Below are 21,772 nucleotides of genomic sequence, written 5' to 3' on the forward strand. Positions count from 1 at the left end.
CTCCAGCGGCGAGGAGGGGAACTGCACAATTCATTCTATTTATAGATTTATGTATTTTTCGCCAAGTTTATGCTGACACAATGGGATTATTTTTTGTGTGACATGAATTAAAATGGTAAAATAGTAAATGGATTTAATTTATATGGTGCTTTTCCGTAGCTTGAACAGCTCTCAAAGCGCTTTACACTGTTAATCACATTCACTCATTCACACACACATTCACACACCAATGGAGGCAGCCGCTGCATGCAAGGCGCTCAGCCCATCCTTTGGGAGGGGTTCTCGGTTCAGTGTCTTGCTCAAGGATACTTCGACATGTGGACATACTAGTTTCACAATAGCATGGAAAAAGGATTATAATTTTGATAAGTAAACAAAAATTAGTTGCACTGTATCTATTGTGTGAATCTGGTTTACAGATGACATGTGTAGGCTCCATGTGGTTGCTGACTGCTGTGTGTTTAACTCTTTGTTACTGTATTTGGCATCACTTTGTGTTTCCTTCAAAACTAATGATGGTATAGTGAAGGAAAAACAACAACGTAGGGGAAGCTAGTTGTGCAAATATATATTGAGATTGGTGGTGGTGGTGTGTGTGTGTGGGGGGGGGGGGGGGGGGGGGGGGGGGGCTTGCTCCACTTTGTAAGAGATTTGTGAAATCCATGTGATTACATAATTTGATATGGTGTTGGATCTTCATACTGAAAAGAGTAAAATGTTCTATTCACTGATTTTAGTGGGTGCCTGATAAAGTTATTCTCTCCCTGTGTACATTTCTCACACAGTTATTGTTCTCACCAACAAATATTGCATGATCAGAATAAATGTAAAGACGAATGATTTAACACATTTTACAATAAATCACACATGTGTGAAACTCACAGCACCCCCCCCCCCCCCCCCCCCCCCCCCCCCCACTGAAATATGTTCCCTGACCTATAGTGGCCCTGTATCTTTCACAACATTAGTTGCCAGTGGCTTTTTTTTTTTTTTTTTCATTCCTAATGTTGTCACTCAACATGTCAAAGGAGTCCTTATCCCACAGCTCAAGATTTAAAATGTGAATCTCAAACTGAAGAATAATTCAAGCATTAGTGAGCTGACTTCATTATCAAACTCCTTGGTAATCTAACTGTGAGTAACTACAGCTGAAACAGATTAAAACATGTAAAAATGTTTGAATAAAACAGTTGTGGTCTGTATAGCAAAGCTTCTACCATCCCACAAGTTTACAAGCAGTGTTATCTTCATTTTGGTGATGAAATATGTTCTGCTGCCCAGGGGGAATTTTATCTGGTGGAAGGTGGCCAAAACAGCTTCATTGGCTCAGATGGGCGGTGCCAAAGGACTTTCACAATGTGGGAGGATGAACTCACCTCACTGAGAGTGCTGCTTAATGTTTGAATGCTAGGTATCACTACAGTTAGAAAAGTAATCTAAATTTGGCAGTAGTCTTTATGTAACCTGTAATCAAAGTCACACTAATGGCTTTGCAGTAGAGCAGGGGTGACAAACATAAGGCCTGTGGGCCAAAATCGGCCTGCAGCAGGCTCCAATCCAGCCGAACCACCAAGCAAATTGGAAAAAAAAAAATATTTCTTAGTTGTATAGTGAAAACTATTCTGTCCACTTTGCTGCTGTGACACTGACATTTCCCACTTGTGGGAAGAATAAATGTTTTTGTTTATCTTTTATAGATAGCTACGTCATTGTTTAAAAGCCATGTAGTCAGGGTGAGTTTATAAAAACATGCACAGCTTAGCTTTATGTTGAGATTGTAGTTATTTAGTAGTAATTGGTGGTTTTGTGAAAATATAGACATTTCCAATATGTATACTCTGTGCCATAACAAAGAAAAACTTTAAAGTTTATATTTAAAGGTGATTGGCTCCATTGGTCAAGGAGAAATTGGATTTTATGTGTTTGACACATCTGCATCAAACTTTATTGGATATTTTCATCTCTTCCCATTGCACTTTGAGCTAAACTAACACCGCTGATGTACATTATATAGCATTCTTAATTGGTTTCATCCAACTGTGTACATAGTTACATCTTTTATACTCTACAGTAGAAGTTTATAAGAGTCACATGCACTGTGACTAAAATTCATTTTTCTTCTTTATGAGGAAATCAAACGACTATGGTGTAAAAGCAGGAGGACTGTCTGTGTGGTTTTGTGAGGCGGGCCAGCCCACTGGGGCTTGGTTGGTTTAGGGAGGAGGTTACTGTAAACTGCGTCCTGACCACCGTGTGACTGCCAGTAATAGCAGACAACACACAGGAGATCCGCTTCTCTCATCCACATTGACACGTTTCTGGGTTTTGCTCTGCTGGGGAGCAGTTTGTTTAGTTGTTTTTCTCTGTGGCAGGAGGTTGAGTTCAAACTGTGTCGGAGATGTTGTGGTTCATGCAGGGACTCTGCTTCCTCCCAGTGTTTCTGGTCATCTGGTCCTCCTGCACTTTCATTATCGCCTATCTCATTGCGCTCTTCAGACACGACGTGGACGTGGTTTTTCCATACATAAGGTAAGTTTTTCTTTGGCTTTTTTTTTTTGTGTGTTTGCAAAAGTGGGACAAGTTGCGAGTTCAGTCTTCCTTTGTGTGACGTCTGCCACCGCTTAGTTTCGTTTTCTTGCGCAGTCTCTCCACCTGGCTGAGCCCCAAACTTCAGCCAGCTGCGTAATTTTAGCCTCTTTCACTTCTCTCCTTATAATTATCTCTTCATTTTTAGACGTTTGCAACCCAACATGTGGTCCGGGGTGAAGTAACGGTTTACAAATACTCTCACTACTTAATCATAATTGTTCAAAAGAGTTTGGTAAAAGTACCAGTTCACCTCCTTTACTTAACCCTCTCACTTCTCAAGTAAGAGAAAATTTACAATTCTTACTCTAAAGTGTTATATTTCTTGTTTTCCATTCATTACATGTAATCGGGCAAGCAAAGTGTAATAAAATTGAATAATAAAATTACACGATTTTCACTAATTCCTGTTAAAAAAACTAATTATAGATTCAAATAATAGATTGGCAATGCATCACTGAGTACTGGTGTCCTGCATTATAGAAATGGTACACTAAATATGGCTGATTAGGCTTATTTGAGTTTATGTTTCTTATATTTAGAAGTAGATACAGCCATTTTCAGCAGATTTGTGAGGATTGTACTGACATTCTAGCACACTTTGTCATATAAATGTGTGTATCAGGTGCATGTGGGAATGTGAGAGGCCTTGGATAGGTGTCGATCAATGTGTTGCTGTGTTTTCTCATTAAATTGATTTTAGAAGGAGATGATGACAGATATGTAATAACCTCACAATCACAATGCATTTACATATTGTTTAATTACATAGTAATGTGACATGATATTACTGTGAAGAGGGTTAAAATATGGTTATAATAGAAGTCTGTGGTAGAAATGTTGTAGTTTATAGTTCCTACTTTACAAAAGCAAACACACAATTACTTCAATAGATGATGTTCACAACCTTAATGGAAATAAGGGTTAATTGGTCGCCATGATACATCGACTAACTTCTTTATTGGAAGGCAAATGAAGACTGAAAAAAGATTGAAAAGTGATTTATAAATATCAACGGATGGAAATGAGCTCTGTGCTCAATCCGGCATATTTACAGTAACCTGGTGAAGAGATGGTTTGTTCTTTAATATGCACTGTCACGTCCAAACGTCATGCGAAAAGCAAGATCAGGATTCAGATTGAATTGTAGTTTTGAGTCAGAAGCTAAATTATTTTCTGCACTTTGACTGCACTTTACATGAAACACTAGGATTTCAATTTAATATCCTCATTTTGAATAGGAACAGGATGTTTTTGCATTCAGCCATTTCTACATGTGTTTACCGGTCAAACTGTAACACTTTATATAATTTGTCTCATGTATTGTGCTTTAAACTTCATTTACGATGCGTCCATATAACAGACACTCTTAAAATGGTTTTTGTACGTGAATTATGTTTCTATACATGTTATTACCATAAGCACGGTTGAAATAGTGTAACTGCAGTTGAATTGAAGTACAGATTTTGACGCTTCTTCCACCTCTATACTGTATATATACTTGGTAATAAACATCATCTTGATTGACAGTGACACCGGAGCAAACCCTCCTGAGAGCTGCATTTTTGGCCTGATGACATTCATCTCTGCATGTGCAGGTAACTTGAAAGATTTGACTAAAAAGTGTGCATCAACGTAGATAATGTTCCTTAAAATCAACTTTAGAAATATGTTGTTTTATATCAGGAGTGTCAAACACATTCTAGTTCAGGGGCCATAAACAGCTCAGTTTTATCTTGAGTGAGCTGGACCGGTAAAATAATAAGAATTTAAACTTTTAATTAAAAATTTGGCCCAAAATGTCTAATATTTCAGCAAATTATGACCAAAAATTACTACAATCTCAGCATAAAGTCAATTTCAATGATACATTCCAGTGCAAAATACAGTGAAATGTCAAGAAAACTCCTATAACTGTTGCGTTATGCATGTTTTTACAAACTCACTATGGGCTCGGTCACACCTGGCGTTAACATGACTTTCCGGTGATCCGATCACAAGTGTTGAGCCCTAAAGACGTGAACAGGCACTGCAGAGACATGCTGCCTCACAGCACTGGACCACTTCGTGTAAGCAATGTAGAGGTAGTAACACAATCTCATCTCGAGTGGTCAGCCAGAAACACATGATATGGACAAGTGTGAACGGTCTGCGTCAGAGCTGGGGCGCCTGTGATCGGATCACATAAACCGTATGTTAAATGCCAGGTCTCACAGTTACGAAGCTAATGCTTGTTCACTGTCTTTCATATCGGCATCATCGATATCTCAGCTCGGCTCTCAGTGTTCTGTTTAAATCTGTTTAAAAATTAAAGTTTTCTTTGCAAATTTTGACAATTTGTTTGGTGGTTTGGCCAGATTGGAGCCTATTGCGGGCCGGTTTTGGCCCTCGGACCTTATGTTTGACACCCCTGGTTTATACTCGGGTCCAGTGTAACCTTATTGAGTTTGTAGAGAAGTGGGAGAAACCAGCTGTAACATTTCTGTCTGTTTCGTCAGACCTTCAGAAGATACCAACGAGTTTTAGATTTAAGAAGCTTTATTGTCATTGTTCAAGTACAATGAAATTCCATTTGTTGCATCACTAATAGCAGCAGCAGCATGTCACATTCACATTTAAATAAAAAAAATAAAAAAATAATAGTCTTTGGTAAGGTGCGGTATTGAAGTGCAAGTTCTTTTTTTTGGGGGGGGGGGGGGGGGGGGGGGGGGGTCATGTCATGATCCCTGCAGCAGTCTCTTCACAGCCATGGGGAAGAAGCTATTCTTCAGTCTGTTGGTGCGAGCTCTCATGACTCTGAGTCTTCCAGAGGGGAGGGTGAAGAACAGAATGTGTCCTGGATCTGATCTTAATGCAACAGAAACAGGAAGTAGGCGACAGTGAGCATGTGGGAAAAATTTAACATTAAAATGGAGTTTTGACCAAAAATTCACAATTAACATTTTCAATTCTGCAGCGGAAGCAACGTGACAATCTGTCGGTTTTAGGCGACTTTGGGCTTTCCCAACAGAGGAATCAAAGTTTCCCACTTCCTGTTCCCTGCCCTTACTTTTCAAGAAAATTAAAGCACGGGGAATGGGGGGGGGGGGGTAGTGTTAAGTTAAGGTCACATATTTGTGGTAAATGCTCATCCAATGACTGTTGCGCAGGAATTGCCACCATATACGCCAGATACAAGTTTGTGGAGAAGCTGAACGAGGACACGAGTGTGGTGAGGCCATGTTTCAATAAAATGGCGCTCTGGCTGGGGATGATGTCCTGTTTGGGCATGTGCGTCGTGGCTACTTTTCAGGTATGTCTTGGTGGATGTATTGAAAAAAAATATTTGATTGGAATTAAGAACACACAGATAAAAAATATTCCGTCAAGCTGCAGGTTCCAACCCCCGCCTTCAGTGTCCTTGAGCAACACTTCCAAACTGCTCCCACAATTAACTTCACTTCCTTTTGATTGCAGGAAACACTGGTGACCAAAGTTCACGACGCCGGCGCGCTGCTGTTCTTTATTTCAGGGGTCTCCTACATCGTGCTCCAGTCGGTGATATCGTTCTCGGCCTATCCGTACGGTTCCTCCCTGGGTGTGTGTTGGGCTCGAGCGAGTATCGCGCTCATCGCTGTTGTGGCTTTTTTCCCCAGTATCCTGTCTCGAAGGTGGAATCTGATAAAATACCTAAGACACTATCTGAGCGAGGCGACGTGCTGACGGTGGAAGCCATAAGTTTCACTCCATTCAAATCACTGTATTATAAAGGAGTCTTGCACATGTTATTGATATGAAATCGGACTTTAGATTGTGTGGCCAGATTATAGACATGTCCAAAGTTGACCCGTTGTGCTTTGACTACTAATTTCTCCTTCATACTGCAGATTGCTTCTACATGCATGACATGCATTAAGGCAGGAAGTCAGCATTTACTGTTGCAACATTATTCCTGAGTGCACTGAGCTCTGCGATACTTCTGCGTTCACAAAAAACATAGATGTACAAATATTTTACACTTTATGTTTGCATCAAATATACGTAATATACAAACTTGATACAATGAAGTTTCCTCAACTGAGACCTCAGTGGTCGTTTGTACAAATTTCGTGGACCAAACTAAACTGCACAGAGACACAGACGACAAGGTGAGCTGCAGGTCTGCGTGACTGTAACGTGAATACACTCAGACACACATTGCAGCTTGTTCTGACGGCAGCGCCTCTTCTACGTAGGACTATCATTTCTATCTAACCAGCGCCGTGTGCGAGTGGGTCGTCGCCTTCAGCTTCATCTGCTTCTTCCTCACCTACATCGACGACTTCAAGGTGAGCGCCGAGCCGATGCGCCGATGTCTGTCGGCCTTTGCATGCGTGTCTGAAACCTTTCTCCTCTGCCCTCCTTTCCCACAGCTCTTCACCTTACGGGTGAACTTGGAGTATTGGATGTAGCTGCTGCTGGTGGAACGACCAGGAGTCACAGTATTTTATATGCACGTATGCTTTTGCTGAGCTTTTATACGCAAACATATTTTTATAGACACGATAGTTTTTTTACATTCTTATTTATACTGTACGTTATGAGTGTTAGTCAAGTTCAGAACAAAGAATAACTTTTGCGACTTCTTATACATTTCCACGTTTGAGGAGCGTCCTCACTTTGCTCGGCTGTTACGACACGGCGCGACGCCTCCCGGAAGACCTGTGACCACTAATAAGAGAAGTTCATCACACAGTGAGCACATGATCGCTGCACACAAGGTTCACTAGATCATTCTAATGTGCACATGATTGTCCCTCCCTGCAGACGAATGAAACCTGAGTGTTGAATCCATCCTGATGCCGTGCGTAGAGCAGGAGAACATTTAACGTCAGTGTAAACCAGAGGACCGGTCCATGTGCTCCACGTGGAGAAAAACTCTTCGGTTCTTAAATGTAGTGTTTACTCTTAACTGTCCATGTGTAAAAAGGTCATTTTTCTTGAGTTTGCTCTCTTCAGCTCACGCCTGCTGTGGAAATCAGGCTGCGAGGAAACAGAAAGTGAAACAGGATTTGGGGTTTGTTGGAGTTAACAAGGTGTTTTTTTTCCCCGGACAATGTTTGACGTTTCATTCTTAAATCAGTGGTTTTCCACACTTTTTACAGTCGCTGGTTTTTTTTTTTCAAATAAAACAACATATCAGATTTATCCAGTATTTCCCTAAATTTTAACAGCAGTGATTTCAGTAATATGGAAAGAGGAAATGTGCTCACATGTAAACATCAAGTCACACGATACTATCTGAATATTTAGAAAAGGACAGTTGACCAGATTTATAGAAAGAAGATGTAGGATCTTTCATCACACTTTCTGATATTTAGTGTTTCAATGCTTTGAATGGTTTTCCACACACGTTTAGATTGAAACCCGTAAATTTCACTTCCTGTCTTACTTGATATTGTTTTCTCCTCCTTCAGCCTGTGTGACACTAAGATGTAAATCTTAATCTGTGTTTTCAGGTCAAACTTCAAAGGGATTTTTTATTATTTTTTTTAAATAATGGCTGTTTGTTTGAGCCCCTGTTGAGTTGATTCTCCACTTCTGTTCGATCGATTACTGGATTTAATTAGATTACTCATTTTTATTCAGTGCTGTTGTAATGGAGGTACTGTATTTCAGATTATTATTTTTCTTATTCCACAACTATCCTCTTAGGGAACCACTGCTTTAGCTGCTATTTCAGTTTTTTTTTTCCTATAAAGAATTACATTTTTTACTAATTAAACAAAATTCAACACGACAGGTTACAAACTCCTTGTGGATAAGATCACTATTTTGAGAAAAAACAAACTAAAACTCACTGAAAGGGACAAAACATACATAAAGAAATGCTTTCAGGCGACGATGAGGTTTTATGGTCAGTCAGATCTTTAGTGGTAATTCAAGATCATTTGATTTTATCTTGATAGATAAGATAAACGTGCAGTGGTTAAAAAAAAAAAATTTGTACTGTAATGACTATGCAGTTTTGTAATTATATTTTCACTATAGTTACTGCATTTTCAAGTTTTTTTTAATTTTTAATTGAACTTCTTTTGTACTTTTTCTTGTGACATACTGTAAATGTGAGGACCTGGTGCTGAGCGGATGAATAAACACATACTGCCTTGGACTAAATGAGTGTCCATTTCAGATCAAATCACAGATCCAGCAACTTTATTCTCCTCAACATTTTCATAGATTCTTCTAAAACACTGTATTACTGTAACATAAAATCAGGTTCATTTAATGATGTTCACTGAGTTCAGTTTGTCATTAAAGATGTCTTTATAATGGAAATATATGATGATCTATTGTAATCCTGCAACAACCTTTGAATGTATTCAATTTTATGTAAAAATGTTTAATATATTTGTCTAAAAACAAGAATAAATACAATTTTTATGCTTTTTTACACTCATTCTGAGATTTTATTAGTCTGACTGCTGCTTGTGGGGTTGTTGGGGTAGTTTCACTTCAGTTACACTGTATGTACAGCTCAGTCTCACCGTCACCATCTTCTTCTCTGTGGACAGTCTAACACTGCTCAGTACACTCTGCACCCCCATGTGGTATGAAGTGGTATTGCACCAGAGGACAGGCCGAATTGAGCTGGCTTAATTTTTATTTTAAAGTTATTTAGTTGCCTATTTTTATGGTAATAGATGGACATCTAAGATGATTGTCATTTTCAGATGATTGTTCAAGGATAGTTTTTTATGATCTTATTGTAAAAAAGATCCGTTATGACATATACCATAACGGTATACATGTACCGTTATGGTATAAAGAATTCCCATAATATCCTTGTGTGGCCCACACAAATTTGACCTATCACTCTATTAGATTACTGAATTACTTGTATGTCTTTGATTTAAATGTAAGGAATTACAATAGTGACACTTTTTATTTTGGAATACATTAAGAAAGAGCCTCCGATAAGTACTGAGGAATCATAATAAAGTGGTTAAAAGCACCAGTGAACAATCAATTTTTCGTTGATGGAAATGATTGAAGTTGCTGATGTCTCAATACGACCTGAACAACATCCAACCAATAAAGATTTTTAATCGATATTACTGTGGAAAATATGTCTGCTTTCTCTAAAGATGAACAACATATGGAAAAATCTACTTATTGTCACATTCTGATTGGAAAGGTACAGGAATTCTCCGGAAAGCCTCATTAACCTTTACATAAAGATTACAACAGAAAAATGACAAGTACCTCTGCTTTGAAGTTTGTTGTATTTCAGAAAGAAATTATAAAGGAGTTCCAATAATTCAGTCCAAAATCTGCAGTGAAATTATTCCTGAATGTCAGCTACAAACGCTAACGTGACAAGCAGAAATATGACAACAAACATTTCCAAACATCCAGATTTGTCATTCTGTAGTTAAACCAGCAATAAGCCGATCTCACAAAGGCATCAGACTGAATATTTCCACAGGATTTGATTTTCAAGAAAAACAATTTGCTACTGCCATCTTCTCAGGACTTCTGACGTGAAAAGAAGGAAAAATAATTCCCTCGCTTGATGCAAATCGTGCATCAGAATCAAGTTCGCTTTACGGGCCAATAGAGACAATTCAGCTCTTTTGCACACTGAAGTTACAATCACTCGCGTTGGACATTCAGACACCTCGATACCATGACTCCACCCGCGGGCCGAAAGAAGCACAGATGGAGCGTCGCAGTGAGGGATGATGAGGAGGAAGGAAGGAGAGGCATCAATCACTGAACGATGATTCGCTGTCCGAGCTGGTGGCCGCCATGTCTTGGTCCTCGGTGCTTCCTGCCTCTCCGTCGGGCATCGGGGCATCAGGCGTGCTGCCATGTGCGAGAACACAATGAGTCAGTTTGATTGGAGGTGTTGACAGAAACTGATCAGCAGTGGTTCGAACTACTCACTCCAGCAGGTTGGGATTTAAACCCTCCAGGACCATTTTATTCCTGATGGCCATCACGGGGACGCCCTGAGAGAGGCAAACATGATGTCATTACTGCAGGAGACAACAGCTGTTTAGTACCATGTGTTCTTATTATATTCTTAAAAGATGTTTTGACAATATTTGATCTTCAAAACCTTTTTTCACCCCCAAGTATGCTTTATGTTAAAACTACTGTTTTAATTCATCAATATCTTCATCTTCGCTTGGAGTTTGCAGTGGAGATCACTCAGAGGTGTTCTTACTATTTTTGGGCAGAAAAGCAGACCATAACAGAGACTAACAGAACTTACCACTTGCACCATCTTCAGGTATCGAGCGTAACGAGGGTCTTTGGCCACCGTCATGACGTTTTCTGCAGGAGGCTCAGACTTTTCCGTCGGTGCAGCTTCAGGTGGACTCTGAACCGGCTGGAAAATGTTAAATAAAAGTATAAATATTGTATTTTTAGGAATTTTAAGATGAATTTTTGGAGAATAAAACAAATTTAAAAAAACAAAACATTTTATGTGTAGTAAATTAAAGTAAAAGTACATGGACGTTTCTCTGTGTGAATACTTGAAGCGCATCAGTGTGAAAAAGAACAAACATTACAAGAGATAACAAAACCGCTGTGTGTGGTTTCCTTTGAAAGACTTGTGCTTTACTGGCTTCCTGTTACTTTTGAATTGATCTTCAGAGTTTATTGTTACAGTTTTTGGCTCATTTGGAACATTTCAAACTCGCACTTCCAGTCGGTGCAACATTCTTCCTGAAAATTGTAACATGATTTTAAATTGAAAGCGAGGCAACACAGTTACACGTAACTAAATAAATGATTCATATCGGGACAACTATCTAGCTACGATAGTTCATGAAGCTTGTTTTCAGTTTGTCTGTATAGATTTTATTTTTATTTAGTCATGCCAAGTGCTGTTACAAAGCACTTCTAGTCATATAAATAGGATTTTATTATATTCTAAAATATTTTAATCTAATGTTATAATAGTGACCTAAACTATTTTACATTTTTGAATAAGTTTAACATTAATATTTTGTTTTTTTCCAACAGAATTTGGTTACACATATAGTAAACAACTCTATTGATCTTCAAATGTAATAAAGGAGGAAAAGCCAAGTTGTTTCATGTTACAGCTTTTATAGGAATTCGATTGTTGGAAAGAATAATTGTGCATATGTGTTATTCATAAATTCTGCAGGGAGCTCTGTTTCAAGTGTTGCTAGACTAAACTGTTGGAGCAGGCACAGCTAAAACATGCAGGGCAGTGATCCTGGAGGACCGGGACTGGACGACAGAAATAAACAAAGCAGATATTCACTGTTAATTAAGGAGCTGTGGGGGTGTTTGGCAACGTCTGCCCGACTGAAAGTTATTTATGATTTTTCTCAGAGATGTATTGTGGCTCCTGCAGCTCAGCATGGACGAATAAACCTGTGGGCATGCTTCCATCCTGCCCGGTGGAAATACCTCTGGGGGGGGCAGCGGCCCTGCTGCTGGACCATCTGCTTGGCTCTGGCTGGCCGTCATGGGTCCGTTGGTCTGCGCAGTTTGCTGCTGACTGACTCCATCGACTGTGACGTCCTCCAGTCCGGGGATGGAGGACAACTACTCCAAGCACAATAGTGTTCAATTAATAAAACATAGCTGAGTGAAATCCTCACACTATGACGTAAAACACGAGCTCACCTTGGCCTCCAGAATACACAATGTGGTTTCAATCTGCTGTATGCGAAGAGAAATGTTGGAAAGTTTCTGTGGAAACAAGAGCAAACTGTCATTTAGGTGTGACGGGGAGCTTCTGTGTGATCAGGGAGAGAAGAAACAGTGACGAAAGACTAAAATAAAGATGTACAAACCTCTTCACACACTGTGGAGAAGCGATTAAGGAAGCGAACTGTGTGCACCACAAACTGATTCAGATAGGCAACAATTCTTCTTTGTTGTATGGCGGGGACCTGGAGGATAATAAGTTAGAGTCTCAATGATAAAGAGGAGGAAGAAAGGAAATGAAGCAACTTCCATCTTTCACACATACTTTATGACATGGCCAAGAGAGATAGTTCTATAGCCTCATTAAGACACAAGCCAAATATTCTACAAGGACAAACAATACAAAACAATAAAGTCATAATGAGGAGAATAAATAAATAATAAGATAACTAAAGTCAATTGCTTAGTGGAAGTCCTGAGCAAATAGTAAATGAATTAAAATTACAGGAAAAGGTGATGCCATGTAGTGTACTATAGGTTATCTAGTCATACAGATTCAGAATATATCATACAGCTTTAGTATATCAATTGCACACTTTATGATATAGATGCAAAAACAATATTTGAACTTAGCCCGAGGCTACTTTAAATTTTTTTACCTTGAGTTAGAAATGTTTGCAGATCAGATTGGTAATTAATAAGGTTGTAATGTACAACTATGTCAGCTTGAGTATTGCAGTGGTGGACAGAACGGTTTCTTGGTGAATTTACATGAGCAGAATATTAATAGAGTTTAGAGGACCAGGATCAGGAAGAAGGCTGCCTACATGACTAGCAGACGGATTTAACAGCAAAAACGAAGTAAAGTGTCTCAGGCTTTGCTGTAAATATGAACGTATGTTGTGAAATGATGCTTTAGTCGTACAGACAGCAATTTATCTGACAGTTTTAGCTCATTTAGCTGCATCAAGTGTTCGATTCTCACCTTGGTGAGATCCACTCCGGAGCCCACGATAGGCAGCCCGTCCTCGTCCATGACGTAAATATAGAAAATACCCGCAGATTAATGTGCAAGTTTCAGGTTTTATTCGCCCCTATAAGGCTGAAAAGCGAAAACATTGAGATTATTTACTGGAGAGGTTTTCACGTGACGCTGCGCAGCGTGACAGCGTCATAACGTCACGAGCGGAAAGGTGCTTCTTCTTCTTTGAGGTTTAACGGCGTTTGCATCCATATAGTTGCACTTACCGCCACCTGCTGGCTCCACTTATCCCGTTGCTTTTAGAACAATATTCAAACATCTTCTGTGTCTCCTTAACGTTTTTTTTTCTTTTTCATAATTCTGACCTAATAATAGTCTGAAATTGCAAAAGAAATTCAAAAAGATTTCAAAAGATTTTTAGCAAAAGAGATTATTAATATTAAAAGATGCTCATTTCAAATGACAAAGCAAAAACTCACTGTAAGTAAACAGGAAATACATTGATGTAGCCATTTATTGAATGATTAAAAATGTTTAGATTAAAGAGAATTGTATTTAATGTTGACAATGGAAAATTAAAAACACAACAAGTTAATGTACGATTACAATATATGATATGGAGAGGATATAGTGACAATAATATTTGATAATCTATAAATAAGGAATGTCCTTGAAATACAATAAATATGTAGAGAAAAGCTTTTTAATTGAACAAAATTGCGAATTTACCAAATCTATGTGGCAAAGTAACATTGCTTTACATTTTCTGCTTGGCAATAGACATGCATCACAAAATATAAGGTAATATATACAGAACAACTAAAAGATAAAAAGATAGAAAAGGAATAAGGTAGAATAAACAAATAGATAGTTGAAAAAAAGGGTTGATCTGTGAGGTTAACTTTTCATTATCTTTTTTATAAAAGAATTGCAATATTAAGTGCTTGTGTGGTGAAAAATATGCCTGTAGATGAGTGGTGATAAAAAGCAAACATTTTACCAGGGACTTTATCAATGTTATATATAATGGCGCTTCGTAAAAAAGTCAATGTTGCCTAGTTTTGTCAATATATGGAAATAAATAATATTCCAAATAGAAGTGTCTTTTTTTATTCAATTCGTCTTAGATGTTTTATTTAATATGTTGAAATCCAGAAAGTTGATCTTATCATTTAAAGAATGAAATAGAAGCAAACAGGAAAAGCGTCTCTTTTCTACCGTGAATCGTTTACCGGAAGTAAACATCACGTGACTCAGCACATCAGCTGATCCTCCGTCTTTAAGAGTCACGACTGCAGCGATTAATTCATCCCTTTTCTTCATAGATTCTGCGGTAAGATCTCGTCGTTTTAAACCCTTCATCTCGTGAATTTACTGTTTTTAACACTGTTCTCCTGCGCCACGCAGTGTTTTTCACGTTTGATCGTGTTTTGATCGTGTTTTTGCTCGTTAGGCCCGAGCGGATCTTTGACAGCTCCCACCATGGCACTCAGCGATGCAGACGTACAGAAGCAGGTAACGAAGCATTTTTATCATCAAAAAACGACGCAGTGTGACCATGGATCCCCTTTAACCCTCCGCAGGAGGTTTAACCTGCCCAGTTCGCGCGCCACGCCGAGGAGAAATGCCTCTGAGCGGTGCGCTTTAGGTTGGATTTATGAATGACATTGAGGAAGCTGCAGGACGTTCGCAGTAAAGATACACACGATTGTCCTCGTTTTCCTGATGTCTGCAACATCTGCATGATGGCGTCTCTGCTTCAAACAAACACACATTAAACTGGCCGTGCAGTCTGAGGCTGTGGGGCCGAGATACTCAGTCATATTTCTGGACGGTCACATGATGAACACATGCCAGGGCCTGATGAGGAACTGAGACGTGAGAGTGTATGTGGACAATGGGAATCCCTCTAAAGACGGAAAATATGATCTCTAAAAATATTTAATGATTAGTTTTCTATACCAAGATACCAAACATGGTTCGTACAGTTGTAATAAAATTACAAGACAAGGATTCAAGGAGGCGTAGATGGAGGTGACTTACATCTCTGATGTCTGTATCAAATAGATCAACTGTTTTCTCAGATTTTATTGTAAGAGCTGAAAATGTTTTCCCATTGTCAACATTTTATTCTAATTTAGGAATTCTGTCCAGGGTACACCCTGGAATAGGGAACCAGTCTCCAGGGCAAACACAGTGAAGGACAGCCACACACACTCACACCTACAGGCAATGTTAAAGACACAAATCTATGTCAAACTAATGTTTTTGGATGTATTTTGTTAGGACTGCAATACATGGAAAACATCCTAACTTGACATAGTAAGGCCCAAGAGCAGAACCCAGACAAGAAGCAGGGTCTTCCTTGCTATAAGACGAAGTCCTCACCACGATACCACTGTGCTGACCTTCAATAAACAAAGACCAAAATATTGGCTTAGAAAACAAGATGATGTAGCTTTTTCAAAACCTTACGAAATACACCCACGTTTTAGTGAGAATTGTAAAGATCTGTCGCTTTTTGCATTCGATAGTCACTATTTTAATTGTTTTCTTAAGCAGAATCTTCAATTATCAGCTTTTTATCCACAAATAGAACTTATTATCCCCATCTATATTTAAATATATATATATATAAACAGACAATGGAAAAGATTATAAATCACATCCTATGAAGGATAGAGTAATATTAATATACATGGGTGTATTATTTTTTGCAATAGGTCTTTTTAGGCAACTGATATTCAGTTTTTCTTGCGTTTCCAAAATGCTTGATGTATACAAAGAATATGAACACAATTATGAGCAAAATGACGGCAAAGTACAGCAAAGTACAGCAGAAAAAAATGTAAGAAATGTAAAATTTTATGCAAAAACGCAATGAAATAGAACAAACATTGGACTGGTGTTTCATGCTTTAACAGGTCTAATCAGTGTTTTTATAGCGTAAATTAAAAATGTATCAGTATCTGGACGGTGAGGATTGTGGTGCCTCTCATCGGCGCTCTGTGGTTCAGTTTGACACCAACGTGAAACTTTTCTCACTAAAGCCACAGAAGCAAGCAGCAGAAAGACAATGTGAGAAAAGCTTCATCATCCCTCATCAAAAACTACTACATGATTAGAAAGGAAGTGAATGTTATGCAGGGCGAAAGTTGAGCGTGTATATTAAACCAGACAAATGCCGCAGCACAACCTCAACGTGATGTTTGTCATCTCCAGATCAAACACATGATGGCCTTCATCGAGCAGGAGGCCAATGAGAAGGCGGAGGAGATCGATGCAAAGGTATAAACACACACACACACACACACACACACACACACACACACACACACACACACACACACACACACACACACACACACACACACACACACACACACACACACACACACACACACACACACACACTCTGCTGTAGAAATACACAGACACGTCTTAAAAAACATTTGTTCTTATTGGGACAGGTTTCAAATATATTTGTATTCCTATATACATCTCTATCTTTATTGCTTCCTTATATAGATCTATCTATCACTCTATCTGTATCTATCTTTCTTTCCCCTTTGATTACAAAAGTATTTGTATTCTATTCATCTGTCACCTTTTCATTTATCTACTACCTCCATCTATAGCTCACCAGTTAACTACCTTTCTAGCTATACGTCTAGTTAGATGATAATTTAGGTGACTAAAGTACAGAGAGACTCATCATTTACGATCTCTAATATGAACCGAAGCACCTCTCAGCTTGGTGCCTACAAATAATGTGAACGTGTCCAATTTCCTAATATTAATAATGTGTGTTGATTTAATCTTAACCAGAACATTTAAAATTCCTGTGTTTTTAAAGGCATTATGAGGGAATTTATTAGAAACTTGAGAAAGTCACAGACATGCAGGTTCTTTCATGAAGGAAATGCGAGCAGTGAGCATGAGACTTCAAACTTTTCTGTATTAAAAGCTTTTTAAATTATATACAGTATGTGCACAGAGAATCCATTTGGGGAAACAAAATGCTTTGTTGCAAATGCTGCTCCCTCAGTGAACCGTGTCTCCTCCTGCAGGCAGAAGAGGAGTTCAACATCGAGAAAGGCCGCCTGGTGCAAACCCAGAGGCTGAAGATAATGGAGTACTACGAGAAGAAAGAGAAGCAGATCGAGCAGCAGAAGAAAATGTGAGTCATGACGAGACATCACAGGAGTCATCATCACGTCTGTTTTTCGTCCTTTTAAAGAACAAAGACGGAGCTCTGTGGCCACGACACAGTTTCCGTGATTTTATTTGGCAGCGCCGCTCGACAAATGAGTCTCCTGTTGACTGTCATGAGGGTTTTTAACAAACGAAGTCCTGACAGGTCTACTGTGTGTGTGTGTGTGTGTGTGTGTGTGTGTGTGTGTGTGTGTGTGTGTGTGTGTGTGTGTGTGTGTGTTTGTCTAACAGTCAGATGTCAAACCTGATGAACCAGGCTCGACTGAAGGTGCTGAAGGCCCGTGATGATATGATCTCGGTAAGATGCTCTTTGCTTTCTGTCGCCTCATCAAATCTTCCGAAGAGCACAGCAGAAATGTGGCGGCATCATGAATAAGAGAAGGTGAACTTGCACCTTGGCTATTTCGTATTTGAAGTAACCGTCTCAGGGTTACAGGACGGTAAATACACAGCGCCCAGAGCACATTTATGAACAAGATTTAGGCTTCCCATGAATAAATCCTGTATATTCTGCACCACAAAGGAAAAAATCCTTTTAAAGTTTGAATTAAAAGGTTATTATGGCACCATTTCAATGGTCCAGCTCATTCAAGATGAAATGAGGTTGTTTGTGGCTCCTGAACTTAATATGTTTGTCACCCTGGTGTACAGTGTAGATGTGGGGAGTAACTTGTGATAAATTATGTTATGTTATAGATATGAAGGAAAAGTGCTGTTAATCATTTTATTTACAGAAAATCATATGATCTGAATTAAATAATGTATTGCAAGTGAAGCCACGTGCCCCGATGTGTCAGTATTGAGCAGAGTAGCGATAAATTTCTGGGTATTTTTTTAAAATCATGCTTAAGTTCAGGTAGGGGAAAAACAAACCAAATAAAAAAACAACCTGCGACTGTGACCGTGCATGTTTTTACTGTTCAGGAAATGCTGAATGAAGCTCGCCAGCGGCTCGCTAACGTGGCCAAGGACCCATCCAGGTACTCGACCCTGCTGGACGGACTCATCCTGCAGGTCAGTTTATACTTCCACCGCCTGATTGTTCTGCTTGGAAGAGCAAAAGTCTTTTAAATGTTAAATGATGAGCGTTTCCCTCTTTCCTCTCAGGGTTTCTATCAGCTCCTGGAGCTCAAACTGACTATTCGCTGCCGTAAACAGGATCTTCAGCTGGTGCAGGTGATGTTTATCTCTTAACATCCAACAGAAAAGTGAAAGGCTTCTTCCTCTTAATGGAGAGAAAAGAACAGCGATCTAACAATCTAAACCCATTGCAGCTTCATTAGAAAATGAGAAGCATCTAAAAAAGATTCATTTAACAGCTTATTAAAAAACCACTCGTAGTTTTTGTTGTTTAAAAGTTGTGCTTCTTGTCCTTCAGGCGTCCATCCAGAGGAACATCCCCATTTATAAAGCAGCTGTAAAAACCAACCTGGAGGTTCGCATTGACCAGGACAACTTCCTCTCCCCGGATGTGTAAGCAGCAGCAGCAGCTTTTAGGAATACGTCTTTGTTGTGCGATGAAACCACCATGTTGACCTGATGGATCTTTGTTCTGCTCGTAGGTCTGGAGGGGTGGAGATCTACAACAGCAACGGGAAGATTAAGGTTGCCAACACCCTGGAGAGCAGACTGGACCTGATGGCTCAGCAGGTGAGACGCGGCGACGACTGAAACTCCACGCTTTTTATTCCTCGGCTCGTTCTGATTTTAAATGATAAATGGACTAACTTGTATAGCGCCTTTTCGCTGACAACAGCCCCAAAGTGCGCATCACATTCACCCATTCACACACAATTGCAAGGCTCTGTCACTCCAGTGGGGGCAGGGTTTTTTTGGGGGTTGGGGGGGTTCACTGTCAAGGATACTTTGGCATGTAGGCAGAGATGGGAATCGAACCTGCAACCTTCCGATTGGGAGAAGACCGAGCTAGTTACCAGCAATAGTTACTGTATTTTCTGGACTATAAGTCACACCTGTTTTAGTTGTTTAGCCGGTCCTGTGACTTGTGTATCAAAATATACAGGAAATACTCTCTGTGACCACTAGATGTCACTGAATGACAAAAGAAAGCAGCTACAGTACCACAAAAAATCTCTCCATTAGACTGTGTTTGACTGACTAAGCAAGAAAAATGTCTCCAAAAAGAAAAATGCCCACAACTGAATTTGGAGTAAAGCTAGAAAACAGAAAGAGGAAGAGTTCCGATTTGATTTGATGTTTTTCTTGGTTTGGGTTTTCCTTGTCCTGGCTATGTAGTTTGTACTTTAGTTCACAATATTTCAGGCCACTTCAGTAGTGAAGCTCCTCTTCAGATGCAATGTGTGTTTTTAGCTTTGATATTTTCTATTTTGTGGGTTTTATTGGCTTAAAAGCAGATTTTTCACGATGACCCCAGGTTACATAAAAGTCAACTAGAAAAATAGGTAAATGGCCGTTAGATAAGAATCTATTGTCGGTCTGAAAATTGAATCAAACCCTAAATGTTAAGGATCTTCCACTTCAACTAAATGACATTACTGTTGCTCTCATGTTACAGAAACGTCCAAAGTTTCCTCGTGAGGAAGTTTAAGTAACATCATTTGTCACAAGGTCAAGAGTATCGGATGTTTTAAGGCTCATATTCATTTAGTTTCATCAAGTCTGAGTTTGGGGCTTTTTAGTGTTTCCTCATTTACACAGAGGAAGACATCAATCGCTTTAAAAGTGGTTCTGTGACTATTAGGTTTGAGGTTTGAACTTTATCAGACACATGTGGTCATTTCGTTATTTACAGTTCAAAGTTGAAAATGATCATTTAAGTACTATAACAGAATATATGATTAAATTGACTTCAGCCAAACATTTAGATATGTAGGTATTGAGTAGGACTGTAATGTAATCATATTACTTTTCTGTTTCAAACTCTTTGTGATAAGTCACACACACACACACACACACACACACACACACACACACACACACACACACACACACACACACACACACACACACACACACACACACACACACACACACACACACAGTCTCAATTATATGTACTTAACATATTGCAAAAATACAGCTGATACAACTTTGTTGCAAATAACACTGGAGTATCACAAAGCCAATGAAAATGGTGTAATTTAAAAGCCACAAAGTTATTTTTCCAATATCAATATAACTTCTAAAACAGATTTTATGTATTCAGGTTTATTTAGATTATTTAGATGATTTAGATTTAGAGTCCAAAAACGTTTTAAATGTTATGAAGTTACTCATTTCATTTTACTAATTTGATAATAGCTATTATTATTTATTGTTATAAAGGTACACATTTTTACACTTTTTGAAATAGAGAATCAAAATAACAACTCATTTTTATGATCACCAATACGTCTTGCCAATATTTGTTTGTGGTTTAAATTAATCAAATATAGTTATGTTTAACATGACACTCATTATATTAAAGTATTTAAATCATTCAAACTTTAATGTTTGTTTTATGTGATTCTTTCACCTCATCTCACCAAAATCCTCTTTCTTTTAAGTATTTATTAAGCTTAGTCTGTTGTGAAAGACGCATCTAAATCATCAAGACATTACATTTCAGGAAAGTGCTATTTTTCTCTTTTCTTCTTGCTCACCGGTCCTGTTCTGGTTCTGCAGATGATGCCTGATATCCGAGTGGCTCTGTTCGGCGCCAACCCGAACCGCAAGTTCATGGACTGAGAGCCTCGCCGTGTCCGAGACGAACACTCCCCCTTTTTATTTTTTATTTTGTCTTATGGAAAAGAAAAAAAAAAAAAGTTGTCATTCCTTGGTCTGTGAAATGAAACTTCTGTGTTGCTGTGTTTTTCCCGTTGGCGTGACGGAGGCCGTGCAGATGTGCGCAGCTGTGTGAGCGGCTGGTTAATCGGATCAGCCGTCACACACAAACACACACAGTGTCCATTACACTCGGCTATAAGTTGCATGAGGCATTGTGTTGCTGTAATGAGTGTCTGCTCCGGCCAATCACCGAGGAGGAATATTGGGAACAAAGTGCGACCTTACAGAGTTAATTTATTGGTGTTACCTCGGCTGTACTTTATTCAGATTACAGGAGTGGCTGATATCATTCCAGAGGGTGTGCTGTATGTATATGAGGCTTCCAGATTAAATTATACACATGTGTGGTTGTTGTTTTGGTCTTCTGTTTGTGCGTTTTCTGTTTGTTTGTTGTTTTTTTTCTCAATTGTGTCTCCAACTGAAAATGTTACATTGTGGGAAATGTAAAACAATAAAAACCTAAAATCCTCATTTTCACTTCCTCTGCTTTGTTCCCAACGCTCAGCGAATATCTCTTTGGCAATG

The 21,772-nt window shown here is 38.9% G+C and overlaps 3 protein-coding genes across 3 annotated transcripts; 2 read left to right on the top strand and 1 right to left on the bottom strand.

The window, feature by feature from the left end:
* The first annotated feature begins 2,181 nt into the window (after positions 1-2,181).
* Positions 2,182-9,003, top strand: dram1 (DNA-damage regulated autophagy modulator 1). Its single transcript, XM_080491767.1, has 7 exons — positions 2,182-2,529; positions 4,117-4,184; positions 5,736-5,878; positions 6,043-6,220; positions 6,655-6,713; positions 6,801-6,893; positions 6,978-9,003. Exons 1-7 carry the CDS (start codon positions 2,399-2,401, stop codon positions 7,014-7,016), a joined length of 711 nt encoding a protein of 236 aa, XP_080347893.1. The 5' UTR covers positions 2,182-2,398; the 3' UTR covers positions 7,017-9,003.
* Positions 8,649-13,433, bottom strand: washc3 (WASH complex subunit 3). Its single transcript, XM_080491768.1, has 7 exons — positions 13,229-13,433; positions 12,390-12,488; positions 12,220-12,285; positions 12,001-12,138; positions 10,826-10,942; positions 10,495-10,559; positions 8,649-10,413 (listed from the first exon to the last, which is right to left on the bottom strand). Exons 1-7 carry the CDS (start codon positions 13,277-13,279, stop codon positions 10,314-10,316), a joined length of 636 nt encoding a protein of 211 aa, XP_080347894.1. The 5' UTR covers positions 13,280-13,433; the 3' UTR covers positions 8,649-10,313.
* A 1,034-nt stretch (positions 13,434-14,467) lies between these two features.
* atp6v1e1b (ATPase H+ transporting V1 subunit E1b) lies at positions 14,468-21,718 on the top strand. Its single transcript, XM_080492373.1, has 10 exons — positions 14,468-14,558; positions 14,679-14,740; positions 16,448-16,513; positions 17,296-17,405; positions 17,672-17,738; positions 18,365-18,454; positions 18,548-18,616; positions 18,819-18,913; positions 19,003-19,090; positions 21,086-21,718. Exons 2-10 carry the CDS (start codon positions 14,708-14,710, stop codon positions 21,146-21,148), a joined length of 681 nt encoding a protein of 226 aa, XP_080348499.1. The 5' UTR covers positions 14,468-14,558; positions 14,679-14,707; the 3' UTR covers positions 21,149-21,718.
* The last annotated feature ends 54 nt before the right edge of the window (positions 21,719-21,772 follow it).

This window comes from Lipophrys pholis, assembly GCF_963383615.2.
Source record: "Lipophrys pholis genome assembly, chromosome: 22".
NCBI lineage: Eukaryota > Metazoa > Chordata > Actinopteri > Blenniiformes > Blenniidae > Lipophrys > Lipophrys pholis.

Bases quoted from the DNA above. Each gene is read 5' to 3' on its own strand.
- dram1 (XM_080491767.1), top strand. From the start codon at position 2,399: ATGTTGTGGTTCATGCAGGGACTCTGCTTCCTCCCAGTGTTTCTGGTC. The intron at 2,530-4,116 runs GTAAGTTTTTCT...CTTGATTGACAG, and splicing joins GTGGTTTTTCCATACATAAG to TGACACCGGAGCAAACCCTC. The intron at 6,221-6,654 runs GTATCCTGTCTC...CTGAGACCTCAG, and splicing joins TGTTGTGGCTTTTTTCCCCA to TGGTCGTTTGTACAAATTTC.
- atp6v1e1b (XM_080492373.1), top strand. From the start codon at position 14,708: ATGGCACTCAGCGATGCAGACGTACAGAAGCAG. The intron at 18,455-18,547 runs GTCAGTTTATAC...CTTTCCTCTCAG, and splicing joins TGGACGGACTCATCCTGCAG to GGTTTCTATCAGCTCCTGGA. The intron at 18,617-18,818 runs GTGATGTTTATC...CTTGTCCTTCAG, and splicing joins AGGATCTTCAGCTGGTGCAG to GCGTCCATCCAGAGGAACAT.
- washc3 (XM_080491768.1), bottom strand. From the start codon at position 13,279: ATGGACGAGGACGGGCTGCCTATCGTGGGCTCCGGAGTGGATCTCACC. The intron at 12,139-12,219 runs GTGAGCTCGTGT...TGCTTGGAGTAG, and splicing joins TGTGTATTCTGGAGGCCAAG to TTGTCCTCCATCCCCGGACT. The intron at 10,414-10,494 runs GTGAGTAGTTCG...CGCACATGGCAG, and splicing joins TTAAATCCCAACCTGCTGGA to CACGCCTGATGCCCCGATGC.